The following is a 14772-nucleotide window of genomic DNA, read 5'->3' as shown; positions in this document are numbered from 1 at the left end:
ACTAAAAACAACCATTGTAGCTCAGTTATATGATTTGTGACTATCACAGTGCAGATTTTTTTAAAACCTCATGCTTACTTACAGAGGATTTGATTTCCTTGGCTCGGCTGGCATACTTAAGAGTGTTATATGTGTCATCATAGAAGAGAGAAGAAGGACTAACGGCAGCTATAATTATAGTACGACAGTTTCCACCAAGAGAATCCTTCAATAGACGAGTAAGCTTGCTGTTCCGATAAGGAATATGTTGTCTCTTACTCTGGAAGAATGAAAACAATTCAAATTGGAAAATGGTGAGTGTTTAATGGATTGCCAAGATTACTGTAACTTCAGGTCATACTTTATACAAACAACTGTTTTACACTAAACATCAGTGACAGGTAACAAAACCTTGAGATCTTTTGTTTCCTTTAGGAAGCCTCTTAACCTTCTACAAACTCCTGTTCCATTCTTCTCTTCCAATCAGAAGTTAACAATACAGGCAGTCCCCAAGTTACAAACAAGATAAGTTCTGTAGGTTTGTTCTTGTTGAATTTGTTTGTAAGTCAGAGTACATACAATTTTTTAGGTGTAACTCCAGCCAAATATACAGAGAATGCTTTGGATTACATAGCAATGAGTTTAAACCCATGGTGTTTCCTTTGCTGTCCCCTGCTCAGAAGATTTTACTGCACTTTTTGTCCCTGTGATAATTGGATTTTGAAAAATGTGGCTTGTTGTGGAAACAAGGATTGGTAAAAAAGCTTCAGTGGATACACATTTTCCCCATGATAACTCAGCAGTGAATTTCCCTTCTGAGGGGTAGATTTCCTCTCACTTCCTGTTGTCTCACCCCATTCTTAATGATGAGTTGTTTGTAAATTGGATGTATGTAACTCGGGGACTGCCTGTATTGATCATAATTCCCAAATGAAGCCAATGCAAACTTAGACAGGAATGTGGTGATCTGCAAAATACTACTGGACTACAACACAGACCATTCCTAATTGATGGTTATGTGGGCTACAACTAGAAGCTGCTCTCCATTAACATCTAGGGCAGTGGTTCTCAACCTGTGGGTCCCCAGGTGTTTTGGCCTACAACTCCCAGAAATCCCAGCAAATTTACTAGCTGTTAGGATTTCTGGGAGTTGAAGGCCTAAACATCTGGGGACCCACAGGTTGAGAACCACTGATCTAGGGGAACACACATTCCCCACACCTTTCCTAGGGAATAAGTCTTCTGGAAGATAGTGGACCTACACTTCCAGTAAACATATGGACCATTAGTATATTGTACTGCTATTAGACCGGAAGGAAACAGGACCTACCTTTGGATCTGCCAGTGCATTAATGACATTGCCAAGAGCAAGCAGTGAGCGATTAATATTTGCCCCTTCTCTGAAGCGAGCTCCTTTGGCCTTTGAGGCACTGGCACGTTCAGACCCCGCCAGGTCAATGAGGCACATTTTGGCAATACGGACATTTTGATTAATACTTGCGGCCTTATCCTGCTGCCTCAGATAAATCTATAAACAGAAAAAATAAGAGCAGAGAACAAGTAAAAGATGTGAAAATCACACAGACTAGAAAATTTAAAACTAAAAAAAGTTTAGAAAGTCATAAATGCATTATACACAGACACACAGTATAGCTCTTTGTGTAAAATATTAAGAGTTAAGCTGTGTGTGTGTGTGTGTGTGTGGGGGGGGGGGGGGAGTTAGAGATATTTGTGGTTTTTTCACTATCTTGGAGATCCTTTACCTTTAACTCCCACAAATGTGGAGAGATGGTTGTACTAGGTAATGTATAAAGGACAAGTACAAGCTTTTCATAGCTTAACTTTCTTGTTCAACATGCACAAAGTTAAAGATTTTAGTGAGAAGAGTGAAATGAAATGCACATTTTTATACTGCTGATAAGCCAAATAGAATTTCTGAATAGAATTTTTGAACAAAAGGTTGTCCCCATCCATGATTCCTAAAATAGCAAATAAGCTATGTAACTTGATAGACAGTAAAATCCATCAATTGGCCAGGATGTAGTTTGGAAATTTGGAATAATAATAATAATAATAATAATAATAATAATAATAATAATAATGTATTACCCGCCCCACCTCTCCTTGTGGTTTGAGGTGGGGCACGGCAGGGTTAAAGCAGAGAGAGAGAGAGAGAAATAACACGATTAAAATACATATAGCCACATACACACAAGGCCACATTAATAACATGCAGGTTAAAATTCACAAGTTAAAACTGATTGGATAACATTTTAATACAATTTCCTTAAAGTCTTATGCATATTTACCTTGAAGCAAGCCCCACTGAGTTCACTGGGATTTGTGTGCTCATAAGGGATGGAAAATTATACTTTCTGGCTACAATCCTAAACACACTTAGGTGCCAATAAACTTCACTGAATGCAGTATTAGGTCCCCCATACAGAAAGGCAACTACTTTAATGGAGACAATTCTGGATTTTATTTTTAAATGTAAGCTGGAGAAAAAGTGCTTGAAGTATATATGGATACAAAGAGAATTTATTTCTCACAAGCATCTTAGACACCTCAACTTAAAAACAGCATAGGCCAAAAGTGTGTCACCCTTTAATGCTATTTAGTATAAAAGGATTTAATGCAGACAAGACTGTGAGAGCTGAATCTCTCTTTTCCAAGACAAAAGCTATTATGGCATGGCGGGCCATAATCTGAGGGTGTGCTCTCTGGCTCTCTCTTAAACAAAGCTTCAAAGGTTATCTAAGATCCTCAGATACTTTATCTGCCTTATCATCTTACCTGAAAGACAGCATGGGACCGAGATGAGGAGGCATTCACATCAGTGGGATGCTGTGTTCTGTTTTTGTTTCCATAATCCAACATTTGCAAGATCTCCTCTGCAGATTTGGGCTACAAAAGTTTGAGAAAAGAGCCAGATGAAATTAGTAAATCTTTCCTAGATTTTAATCAGGGAACTTTGTCATTCAAAAATCCAGCAATAAAGTGAACATCGCCAGTTAGGCTTTTGTTGCCACCTTGATCACAGAGAACGAGAGACACAGAACAAGTAATACGATACTTTTTGTCAAACTGGCTTCTGTTGGTGCATACAAATTTCAGCACCTGCCCAAAGATTATGTTCAAGATGAACTTGCACAATGTAGTCAAAAGAAGCTGGGGCAGGAAAAAGGCATTGTTTTACCTATTGCAAAATGATCGGTTCATTCAAATAATGCTATCTAGGTTTTTGAGTAGGTGATAACATCAGTGGAAATACAACTAAAAGCTAATGGTAAAAGAACTAGAAAAAAGAGGAGAGCAGTAATGAACACTCAGTATTTACAGGTATAGTAGAGTTTTCCTTAACCATCATAAATGGGCCAGCAGAACACTGGATAAGTGAAAATGTTGGATAATAAGGAGGGATTAGGAAAAGCCTATTAAACATCAAATTACGTTATGATTTTAAAAATTAAGCACCAAAACACCATGTTTTACAACAACTTAACAGAAAAAGCAGTTCAATACATGGTAACATTATGTAGTAATTACTGTATTTACAAATTTAGCACCAAAACATTATATTGAAACAGCTGTATATTTAGGCAGGAGGCAGATCCATAGATCCTTGGATGAGCAAAGATTGGGTAAGCGAGACTCTACTGTAAATAAATATAACTATATGAATAGATTTTGAAGAAAAAATGATTATATTCAGTCATGGTAAGATTTCAGCATGGAAAAAATTATATACAGCATTTCTAATGATTGAAGGCCACATACAAAAGCAACTACCATGTGCAACCTCCTCAAAAGCTTTTGTTGTTTCACAGAGTTGAAGCAAAAGTCATCGAGTAGCAGAAATACCAGCTAAAAATATGGATGCAAACCACAAGCATCTTGAACAGACTGAGAACCTCAAATTATACATATCAATGGCCTGCAATCACCCCCAATTCTCCATATTTCATAGGTGTAGTTATGGCAGGCTCCAAGAATGGGTTCCTCCAAGAATCGTCAAAGCATCAACTTTGTAGAACAGCAGGACTCAGTGAAAAGTTAAAATTCATGTTAAAAAGCAAAACAAAAACTCTTCCACTACACCCAGACTTTTCACCCCTGTTGTGATCATACTTTTGAGATCAGAAGAAAACTTTGGAATAAGCAACTCTCTTGAAGTTTCCCCATGCCTTCTCTTGACACATGGAAATGCAATGAGACAATGAGGTAACTGAACCAATTTACAATGCCCCTTTCCTTCCCATGGCAAGGACATTAAGTAACTTTTTTATCCTACCTTTTCTTTCATGCCATTTAATTACTGTTCAAAAATTTGGGGGGAACTGATTCCCTTTCTGCAATCATATACATCAGGGGTGGGCTGAAAATACATCAGAATATGCCATAAGATGGTTTATAGTAAAAATTTCATTTTCCTACATGAACCAGTCTGTTAAATGGAGAAATCTTAAGGAAGATGTTGCATCCAATGCGGATTCACCCCACCAAACTTAGGCTGAAGGCTAGAATTGTTTTGTTGATTCTTGTCTGCTGCCTTATATTTGTTATAGGTAATTATAAAAAAGTAAAGGCAATTTAATATATCCAGATTGTAAATAACATTGAAGATAGAGCTTTGTATATACCTGATGCAAAGTTAGTCCATGAACCTGTACACCTTTCTGAGGATCTTCCCGAACGGCCAGTGCTCCTGAATTTACTAGTAGGTCATGTATCTGCTCATTGTAGACCTTAAAAACAATGGGGATGGGCAAGAGTTATAGAAAGCATATTTCTAGATATGCCCAATTATCCAAAAAGTAGTTTTAATAACCCAGTCTCAATTTAGATAGATAATACATCTCACCTATTGCCACACCACTAACCCTTCAATTCAGTATCTTACTTTCCAAATAACTTTTTCAACATAACCGTTAAGGAAGAGATTTAACAATTTGGCATGAAGCAGGAAAAAAACATATGAAGAAAATCCCAAAAATTGTATTTGAGAAGATACAATACATTCAAGTTATAGTTCATAAAATTACTTATCACTGCATACAATTAGGATATCTCAAGCAAAGCTACGGACAGCTAATTAACACTACATCCTAATGAAGTCAAAGGAACCTTTTCCTCACTATTTGTTGGATTGATATACCATAAACATACCTAATCCTAATTTATTTATTGGCTCTACAGCCTATCCTGCCCTTTCCCACAATATGGAACATGCATGCATGAAACAATACCTTATGTATTATAGTTTTAGTTTGCTGCTGCACATGCACAGCAAATACGTATGGCATTTGGGGTGAGCACGTATTAAAAATAATGTGTATCTAAGAAGATGGTAATTCAATTTCACACTTTTCTGTTGGGTTTTTTTTATTCTTGCCTGCAGTAACATCAGAAATAGTAAACACATTTTAACTGTATGTTCAAATGCTACAGTAGCACTAAGCAACTGCCTTACTTAAAGATCAATTTGTTTAAAAATCAGAAGTTTTATAAAATACTAGCTGTACCCTGCCACGCGTTGCTGTGGCCTATAGTAAGAGTTTTGAAGTCTCTGCCTGGCCTCACTTCCTCCTTTCTTCTCTCTTCCTTCCTTCTCTCGCTCTCTTTCCCTCTTTCTCTCACACACACTCCTTCCTTTCCCCTCTTTCTCTCTCTCTCTCTCTCGCGTCCCTCCTTCCTCTCCCTTCTCTTTTTCACTCCATCCTTCTCTTTCTCACTCTCTCACACACTCCCTCCTTTCCCCTCTTGGAGGCGGCGTGAGCAGGGTAAGACGAAGGAGGAGATGGTTTTGACAGGGCGGGAAGTGGCGCGGCGGGAGGATGGGGGCGTGGCTTGCGTGGAGAAAGCATTGGCCGGCAGGCCATGTGCGCGCGCCAGGGAAGTTGTGGCTGGGTGTCATTGCACATGTTCAGCTGTTTTGTCGTTTTGTGAGTGTGTTGTAGTGTTGTTTTTCATTTTGATTCTGTTTGTTTGTACCTTGTGGGTTGAGGTATGTGCATGGGAATTTTGGTTAATTTCCGCTGGGGTTTTTTTTGAGTTTTGCTGTTCCGTTTAACGCCCCTTACAAATTTATATATATAGATAGGATATTATGATTATTGTTCTTTTTAAATATTGTTGGCGAATTTGGTCAGGTTTAGTGGAACTGTATCTCAGACCACAGAAAATTATTTTTTGGGGTGAGAACCACAAGAATCCCTAATCAGAAGACTTTTCTGGGATATCTTCTCATCTTAAGTATTTTCCCAGACCTTCTGGACAAAAGGAAAGTTGTCAATTGTATGAAAAAGACCCATATGACCAGCCCAATTACGTGACTTACTGACCTTTACTGCTACTCGGTACTGCATTTTAGGAAAGGTTTTCTTTTGCGGTTGGATGGGAGTGAGGGCTCATTCTTGAAAGGTACTTAATGTTTAGTTAGGTTCTGACAAAGTTGGTATGGTCCTATTTCACCATAATATGTAACATTCTTCTAATATTTTTGACTAACGTACCTCAAGGTATGAAACTGCAATGGCACAATGCTTTTCCTCTTTCATTCGTTCAATTGAAGCATAAAGTTCCACCATGGTCTGGTACATTACCCCAGGATCCTTAGGAGAGCCCAGCATGGTGTGAGTTTTTCCAGCCCCTGTTGCACCATATGCAAGAACTACATAGCAATAGGGTAGGAAAGGGGTGAAAAGAGGTGATATCAGAGAATGCATACACTTTAAAAATCCAGCATTTGAAAAAAGAGGGAAGTCTGACTACTTGTGAATACTGAACTAATTTAAAGGAGCAAAAGAGCTCCGTTTGAATGATGTGGGCTATTAATTCAATTTGTATCCCATCTTTCTGTCCAAATTTGTAACCAGATTGACCCTAGTGCTCAAGGAGGCTACTCAGAAGTAGGGTTGCCAGAATTGAAACTGAAGGTATCCCCTATATCTTCAATGGTTATGGAAAGGAAGTCATTTTAGCAGGTTGCTCATTAAAGATACAGGAACCACCTCTAATTTTCAACTTAGCAACCATATCTGGAGTGGAAGAGGGAAAAAATACCTAAAGTCAGAATTGGTAAGAAGAATTGTGAGAAAAATAGACTGGTCTTAATGCTTTTCACTAATTTCTGGATTTTTGCAAATGAGATACAGAAAGTCTCAGTTTTCATTTGCAAGATGAGGAAGCTACTATATGTGAAGCAAGAGATACCAAAACAAAATCCTCAAAGACTAGCATACCCTCAAACATGAAGCAGAGCAACACCATAAAAGTTTTAGGATTTATAAATACTTTACTGTAGTCTTCTATACAAGTTAGTAATACAGTTTATTTTTCATAAGCAATGAAGAGTCAAACACAGAGGTTGGTTACCTGTGCAATTATAGCCATTTAAAAAGCCATCCAGTACTGTTTTGGTTGTTTCTTCAAAGACCTCTAGCTGTGATGCATCTTCACCAAAGACAGCATCAAACATAAATTTCATATCCTTATTTTGCTTTTTGTTCAAATCGCGGTATAGACGTTTCTTTCCATGAAAAAAACTGACTTCCTCCACTTTTGGATCAAAGACCAACATATGCTTATCAACAACCTGGATCACTTTTGTGAAGTTGCCATCTCTCTCTTTTTGACTCTCTGGTCGAACACGGACCACTACCTTCACATGACTGCAGACGTCTTCTTGAACAGTAGTGGTCATTATGAAAAAAGTGTTGCCAGGAATACTTCCTGTGTGAGATAAATTCAGCTTCTTCTGTTGATATGAGAAAAAGTAGAATAGCTTAATCATCAATAACAAAGACAATACCAGGGTCACACTGCTTATACCATTTTTAGTAGAACACTATTGGATTTCTATTTTGACAATTACCTTTGGCAACTGTGCCAACTGCTGATTTCAAGGACCAAACTGCAATTTGACAAATGAAATTGTTGCCTAATGAAATTAAAAAGGCCACAGCAATGTCTGTTTTACTCATTTAGTTCTCCACACAACAGAGAGAATAAACATGTATGGGCTGATGCTGTTAAAACAAGCAAACACGTTTGTGGGAAGAGTTGACCATTTGACCAGCACAAGATGTGAAATGATTGACTAAATTTTAAGCAACAGTTTAAGACAGGAGTCCTCAAACTAAGGCCCGAGGGCCGGATGTGGCCCTCCAAGGTCATTTACCCGGCCCTTGCTCAGGGTCAACCTAAGTCTGAAATGACTTGAAAGCACACGACAACAACATCTCATCATCCCAAAGTAGGCCCACACTTCCCATTGAAATACTAATAAGTTTATATTGGTTAAAATTGTTCTTCATTTTAATTATTGTTTTGTTTTTAAGTGCTACAAATAAGATACGTATGTGCATAGGAATTCATTCATGTTTTCTTTTCAAATTATAATCCGGCCCTCCAAAGGTTTGAGGGACTTTGACCTGGCCCTCTGTTTAAAAAGTTTGAGGACCCCTGGTTTAAGAGATTGCAATGAAGAGAGATTAATGCCAAATACAGTCCATTACTTACATCCTGTAAAACTATTAATGTCTATGCCATTTCCATATAAATATTTTTGAAGCTACAAATTTTACATACATTTCAATTCCTGTAGCATATTCAGTGAATCATTCTTAGCTTTTATTTTGGAATCCCAGAATGGCACAAACAGTTGTGCATCTTATTTTGAATTAATTAAACTACTGGGGAACAAATGTTATTTGCTAAATTATAATTACAGTATTGTAATGCAAGACATAACAAAAGTGCCTCAAAATGTAGTTAGCTATTCCTATGTGTGCTTCCACTACAATGCTATACATGTCTACTTAACAGTCACTACCACAGAATTCATTAAGGTTTCTTTGCAGGGTAACTGGGTAGCAGATTCCAACCTTACATGTGAAGAAATCTCATTGAATACAGTGAGACTAACATTTAAGCAAATATGGACTTTAGGGATTTTCTGTACGGGAGGGGAAGCTCTTCATTTCTAATTTGTCTATTAACATACAGGAATAGGAATGCAGTTTATAAAAGACAAGCAGCTACTGTACGTACCTATACTTGGCACCATTCTTGACCATGGTAAAATTATATTTTACTGGTATACACACTTTAGAGTTTGGAACATAGACGTCACTTTAGACCAGTGGTTCCCAACCTTCTGAATGCCGTGACACCTTAACGTAGTTCCTCATGTTGTGGTGACCCCAAACCATAAAATTACTTTTATTGCATAACTGTAATTTTGCTATTGTTATGAATCGTAATGGAAATATCTGATATGCAAGATGTATTTTCATTCACTGGACCAAATTGGGCACAAATACCTGATACGCCCAAATTTGAATACTGGTGAGATTTTTTTTGGGGGGGGGGGTTGATTTTGTCATTTGGGAGTTGTAGTTGCTGGGATTTATAGTTCAACTACAATCAAAGAGCATCCTGAACTCCACCAATGATAGAATTGAACCAAACTTGGCACACAGAACTCCCATGACCAACTGAAAATGCTGGAAGGGTTTGTTGGGCATTGACCTTGAGTTTTGGAGTTGTAGTTCACCTACATTCAGAAATCACTGTGGACTCAAACAATGGTGGATTTGGACCAAACTTGGCACGAGTACTCAATATGCCCAAATATGAACACTAGTGGAGTTTGGGGAAAATAGACCTTGACCTTCGAGAGATGTAGTTACTGTGATTTATAGTTCACCTACAATCAAAGAGTATTCTGAACTCCACCAACAATAGAATAGGGCCAAACTTGGCACACAGAACCCCCATACTAACAGAAAATACTGTGTTTTCTGATGGTCTTTGGCAACCCCTCTGACGCCCCCTTGCAACCCCCCCAGGGGTCCCGACCCCCAGGTTAAGAAACGTTGCTTTAGACTAAAAATACACTACGCAATATAAACTTGTTTTGGCTGTTAGATGCCATATAATATTCTGAAAGTACTGAATATGTTCTGATCTTAATTGCTAAGCAGTGCCAGTAACAAATACCAACTGTGATAAGACTATATTTCAGAAGGAGGAACTTCCAGAATTGATGTGGTCACCACAAATCAACAGGTGACTAGCATGTATGAGCACAAAAACATCGAATGAAATTATCTAAAGTAATTCTTAATGCATCCAACATATTCTTAATATCTGTGGCATTCTACAAATACCGGCACACTTACATCACGCTGCATTTGCGCTGGCACATGAGTTCTCAAAAATAACATATTTACAGGTGGACATAACTGATTCACCATTAAGTACCTGTAGTTTTGCTCATTAATAATGTAGGTAATTTTTGAAAAAAGATCCTGTTAATGTCACATTATATAAAAATGGGAAGAGGGGGAGGCATCTTGAGACACCTTTAAGTTGAACCAATTTATTTCAGCATAAGATTTTGTGGACTATCACTCAGTGCTGTGAAATCCTAATCATATCTATTTAAAGTCTCATTCAATTCACTGAAAACTACTTCCAGGAAAGAGGGTACATAAGCCATTACGTAGGACTTTAGTGACACAATACACTTGAGACAGTGCTCCTGCCTGTATCAGAAGGTGACCAGAGTTTCACTCATCCTGCACTATAACAGTTCAGTCAGTGACAGCATGGCAAGGCAGTTATGAGGAAGAATACGCCTGACTTTTGTCCTATCTTTCAAATCCCACTTTGGTACAGTTAGTTACCCTGGTAGAAGGAAGTGACAATTCTTATCTTTATAAATACAGACAACTGGGAGTTAACTTGTAGAGAGATAGCTTCTTCATTCAATTACAGTAAACACTCGTTATATAGCATCTTAAAAAAAATGTAGTGCAATGTATTTTGCAGAATAAACATATACCATAATATATGTTGGGTTTTAAGATGTCACTAGAATCTGTTTCAGCTGGGTCAAGTTCGCACTACCATACATACTTTAGTTTCAGTATGCTTACTCAGACTGAAGCCCCTGTTCAATAGAGTGTTTCAGAGTAGTGGTTTATATTCCATCTTTCCCAATGGGACTAAAGCAGTGGTTCCCAACTTGTGCTCCATAAGAACTAAAATATGGGCCGCGGCCTCACAGTTAATACCTCGTTGAAACAAGAGCAACTGGTATTGCTAAATCCTCTTATAGTGCCGAGGGTTATTAAATATGGTTTTCTGTGGGCAAACAGATGGCGACTACTGGATGACATATGTTCTGTATCATAAACTAGAGCTGATGTGGTCTATCCAATGTAATTTTCTGAATCAGCACCTCAAACAACCAAACCAAATCTAAAGTTGACCAAAAACTAATTTGGAGAGTGGTCCATGGTTAAAAAAAAAGTTTGGGAACTACTGGACTAAAGGATGCATACAGTGTAAGATTAAAGCACATCAGCTAAAACAATATGAAGTACAAAGGTTAACAAAACACTAACAGACGTCGATCTATCTTCGCTGAATGCAGTAGGATCAACTCCCACATAAACATTGTTGGGATTTCATTTTATTGCCTGGTAAGTAAGACAGCTTGATCCAAAGAACAATGCTTTTCTGAGCTCAGTTGGAATTATTCCCACGTGTTCATACAACTGCAACCTTAAAGGTGATTTGAAATGAAGAAAGAGAGCCTTGTGATACTTTCAGAACTAACCTGGTTATTTCAGTATAAATCTCCACTGGCTATAGCCCACTTCACCATATACCCCAAAGGTGCCACATCCTGCCTGATCTTGGAAACTAAGCATGGTCAACTCTGGTTAGTAACTGAATGGGAGACTTTCAACAAATAGCAAGTGCTGTAGGCTTCCTATTTCAGAGGAAGGAACTATCAAATTATTTCTGAATATTCCTTGCCCAAGGAAATCACATAAAATTAATAGGATCATCATAGATAACTTGAAAGCATATCAATGTATACACACATACATATATGTATGTGTTGATTATAATTGACCACGCTAAGATTACAGTAAAGTATGTGGCCCTTTCCCTCACTTTTTATCCCTTCGACAAACTTGCAAATTGGTGTGATAGTGGCTGCTAGCCCATAGTTACCTAGAAAGTTGGATATGAACCTGAGTCTCCAAACAGGTTCATAAAGGTGACTTTACCTTCTCTTTTTATACATTACATCATTCATATGAAAGACAGTGTTTTTAATCTAACTGTTCATAATTTTGTTATTTGATTGTGCTGTACTTTGTGTGTTATATTTTTATGTGTTATTAATTGTTTATTCCACTTTATTCCACCCATATTGAGACCTAAATTATGCTGTTGTTGGTTCTGATGATTGTTTTATATTTTGTTATAATTGCTGCTTTGTGTTATTTTAAATTGATTTTATGCATTCTAATGTGCTATATTTTAACTCTGTTGATAGGGCTTGGCGCCATGTAAGTCGACCCGAGTCCCTTCGGGGAGATGGAGGCGGGGTATAAAAAATAAAATTATTATTATTATTATTATTAGAAACACAACAAGATGAGTCCACAGCAGACACTCCGCTGGCTGTTGAATTGGATCACACGTCGAACACTTCCCAAGTGTCTAGGACTGTGTGATGTATTGGCGAAAAATGTGTGCAGATCCAGGTAAGGTGGCCTTCTGCAGCTGGTAATTTTGTCAGCGCCGATTGTGTTTAAGTGCAGGCCAAGGTCTTTAGGAATTATTATTATTATTATTATGTATTTTCTTATATTGCACTTATTGTGTTATTTATGTTGTAAGCTGCCCCAAGTCCCTTTTATTATTATTATATCATTATATTATTATTATTATTAATGATCTTTAGTCTAGAGGTCTTTCCAAAGAAAATTAAGGCATTTTAACCTCCAGAAAACTGGCAATGTAGATGATAGATAAAAAGTTCAAATTACAGCTCCTGCAACATATCTATGTATAGAGAAAGTGCTCAAAATACAGCCTCTGAAATGTTATAGACATGTACACACGGAGATACAAAGTCATGAAGGGATCCTATATATTCTGTACACAATGTAGTATTTATTTATTTATTTACTTTGCTTGTATACCGCAGTTTCTCAACCTGCAGGCGACTCAACGCAGTCAATGAAACAACATACAATATTTAAAACCATTAACAGCACAATATACAAAATAATGACACATCAATACAACACATTAGCATCTCATAACTAAAATCGTGATCCAATTCGTCATCCATAAATTCCGTTTCCTATATTCATCGTTCATTGCACTATTTATCTGAACGCCTGTTCAAACAGCCAGGTTTTTAGTTTTCTTCGAAACACCATTAACGAAGGGGCTGATCTAATGTCCCTGGGAAGGGCATTCCACAGCCGAGGGGCCACCACAGAGAAGGCCCTGTCCCTCGTCCCCGCCAGCGTGCTTGTGATGCAGGCGGGATCGAGAGCAGGGCCTCCCCAGAAGATCTTAGAGTCCTGGTGGGTTCATAGGCAGAGATACGTTCGGATAGGTAGCTTGGGCCAGAACCGTTTAGGGCTTTATAGGCCAACGCCAGCACTTTGAATTGAGCCCGGTAGCAAATCGGCAGCCAGTGGAGCTGGTGCAGCAAGGGAGTTGTATGCTCCCTGTGCTCCGCTCCTGTTAGTATCATGGCTGCCGAGCGTTGGACTAGTTGAAGCTTCCGAGCCGTCTTCAAAGGCAACCCCACGTAGAGAGCGTTGCAGTAGTCTAAACGGGATGTAACCAGAGCGTGGACTACCGTGGCCAAGTCAGACTTCCCAAGGTACGGGCGAAGCTGGTGCACAAGCTTTAACTGTGCAAATGCTCCCCTGGTCACCGCCGAAACCTGGGGTTCCAGGCTCAGCGATGAGTCCAGGGTCACACCCAAGCTGCGAACCTGCATCTTCAGGGGGAGTGCGGCTGTAACACTATGCCCTGTTCGGCCTTGTGACTGATCAGGAGTACCTCTGTCTTGTCTGGATTCAGTTTCAATTTGTTCACCCTCATCCAGACCGTCACAGCGGCCAAGCACCGGTTCAGGACCTGGACAGCCTCCTTAGTAGCAGGTGGAAAGGAGTGACAGAGTTGGACATCATCTGCGTACAGATGACACCGTACCCCGAAACTCCAGATGATCTCCTGCAGCGGCTTCATGTATTGGATTTATAAGATTTGATTTTCCGCAAGTAATGGAAATTTATTTCCTATATATATATATATATATATATATATACTGTATATGATGTGATTGTATTGTAAATTAAAAACAAAATAAATAAATAAATGAGTTGTTAATTACTGAAATGCCAGAATACATATGTGTGTGTGTGTGAGAGAGAGAGATAGGTAGAGCATAGGCATGGGCAAACTTGGGGCTTCCCTCCAGGTGTTTTGGACTTCGACTCCCACAATTCCTAACAGCCTCAAGCTTAAGCGGCCCAGGGGAAAAAGAAAGGTGCCTGAGGCTGTTAGGAATTGTGGGAGTTGAAGTCCAAAACACCTGGAGGGAAGCCCCAAGTTTGCCCATGCCTATGCTCTACCTATCTCCTCTCTCTCCCTCCTGGCCTAGTTCAATGGCTTCAAAAGTTCATTGCACCCGAGCTCCTCCTCACCCGTCCTAATTGGTACATCTTTAACCTCTTTAACTCACCGGGACCCCGAAGAGAGCCTTTGTTTACTCCCAACCCGCGCCGCGTCTTTAAGGCGTCGGCACCACTGGAGTTCTCTGGCCTTCCGGCAGCCACCAAATTTAAACCCAAGCGGTTTGGAGCTCTCTGCCTCCTGGTTGGCTCCCGACCGCGTGACGTCACCTGCGTTACTGCGGGGCGGGCGAGGAGGAGCTCGCCTCTTTTGTCCCAAACG

General features: G+C 39.0%; 1 protein-coding gene across 2 annotated transcripts in view; it reads right to left on the bottom strand.

Annotated features, from left to right (window-relative positions):
* The window catches only part of LOC132769280 (kinesin-like protein KIF18A), a 52898-nt gene extending 38166 nt beyond the window's left edge, over nucleotides 1–14732 (bottom strand). Inside the window, exons 1-7 of one of the 2 annotated variants that reach the window (XM_060766093.2) lie at nucleotides 14561–14732; nucleotides 7357–7735; nucleotides 6495–6652; nucleotides 4623–4727; nucleotides 2776–2886; nucleotides 1310–1507; nucleotides 83–259 (exon numbers count right to left, since the gene is read on the bottom strand). In XM_060766093.2, coding sequence (XP_060622076.2) covers nucleotides 83–259; nucleotides 1310–1507; nucleotides 2776–2886; nucleotides 4623–4727; nucleotides 6495–6652; nucleotides 7357–7684 — 1077 coding nt within the window. In that variant the 5' untranslated portion in view covers nucleotides 7685–7735; nucleotides 14561–14732. Of the gene's footprint in view, nucleotides 1–82; nucleotides 260–1309; nucleotides 1508–2775; nucleotides 2887–4622; nucleotides 4728–6494; nucleotides 6653–7356; nucleotides 7739–14560 lie in introns of both variants that reach the window. The other variant, XM_060766084.2, reaches the window with a different exon arrangement.
* Between the last annotated feature and the right edge of the window lie 40 nt (nucleotides 14733–14772).

This window comes from Anolis sagrei, chromosome 1 (genome assembly GCF_037176765.1).
Source record: "Anolis sagrei isolate rAnoSag1 chromosome 1, rAnoSag1.mat, whole genome shotgun sequence".
NCBI lineage: Eukaryota > Metazoa > Chordata > Lepidosauria > Squamata > Dactyloidae > Anolis > Anolis sagrei.
Note: the sequence above shows the minus strand (reverse complement) of the source record. Positions and strands in the feature narration are given on the sequence as shown.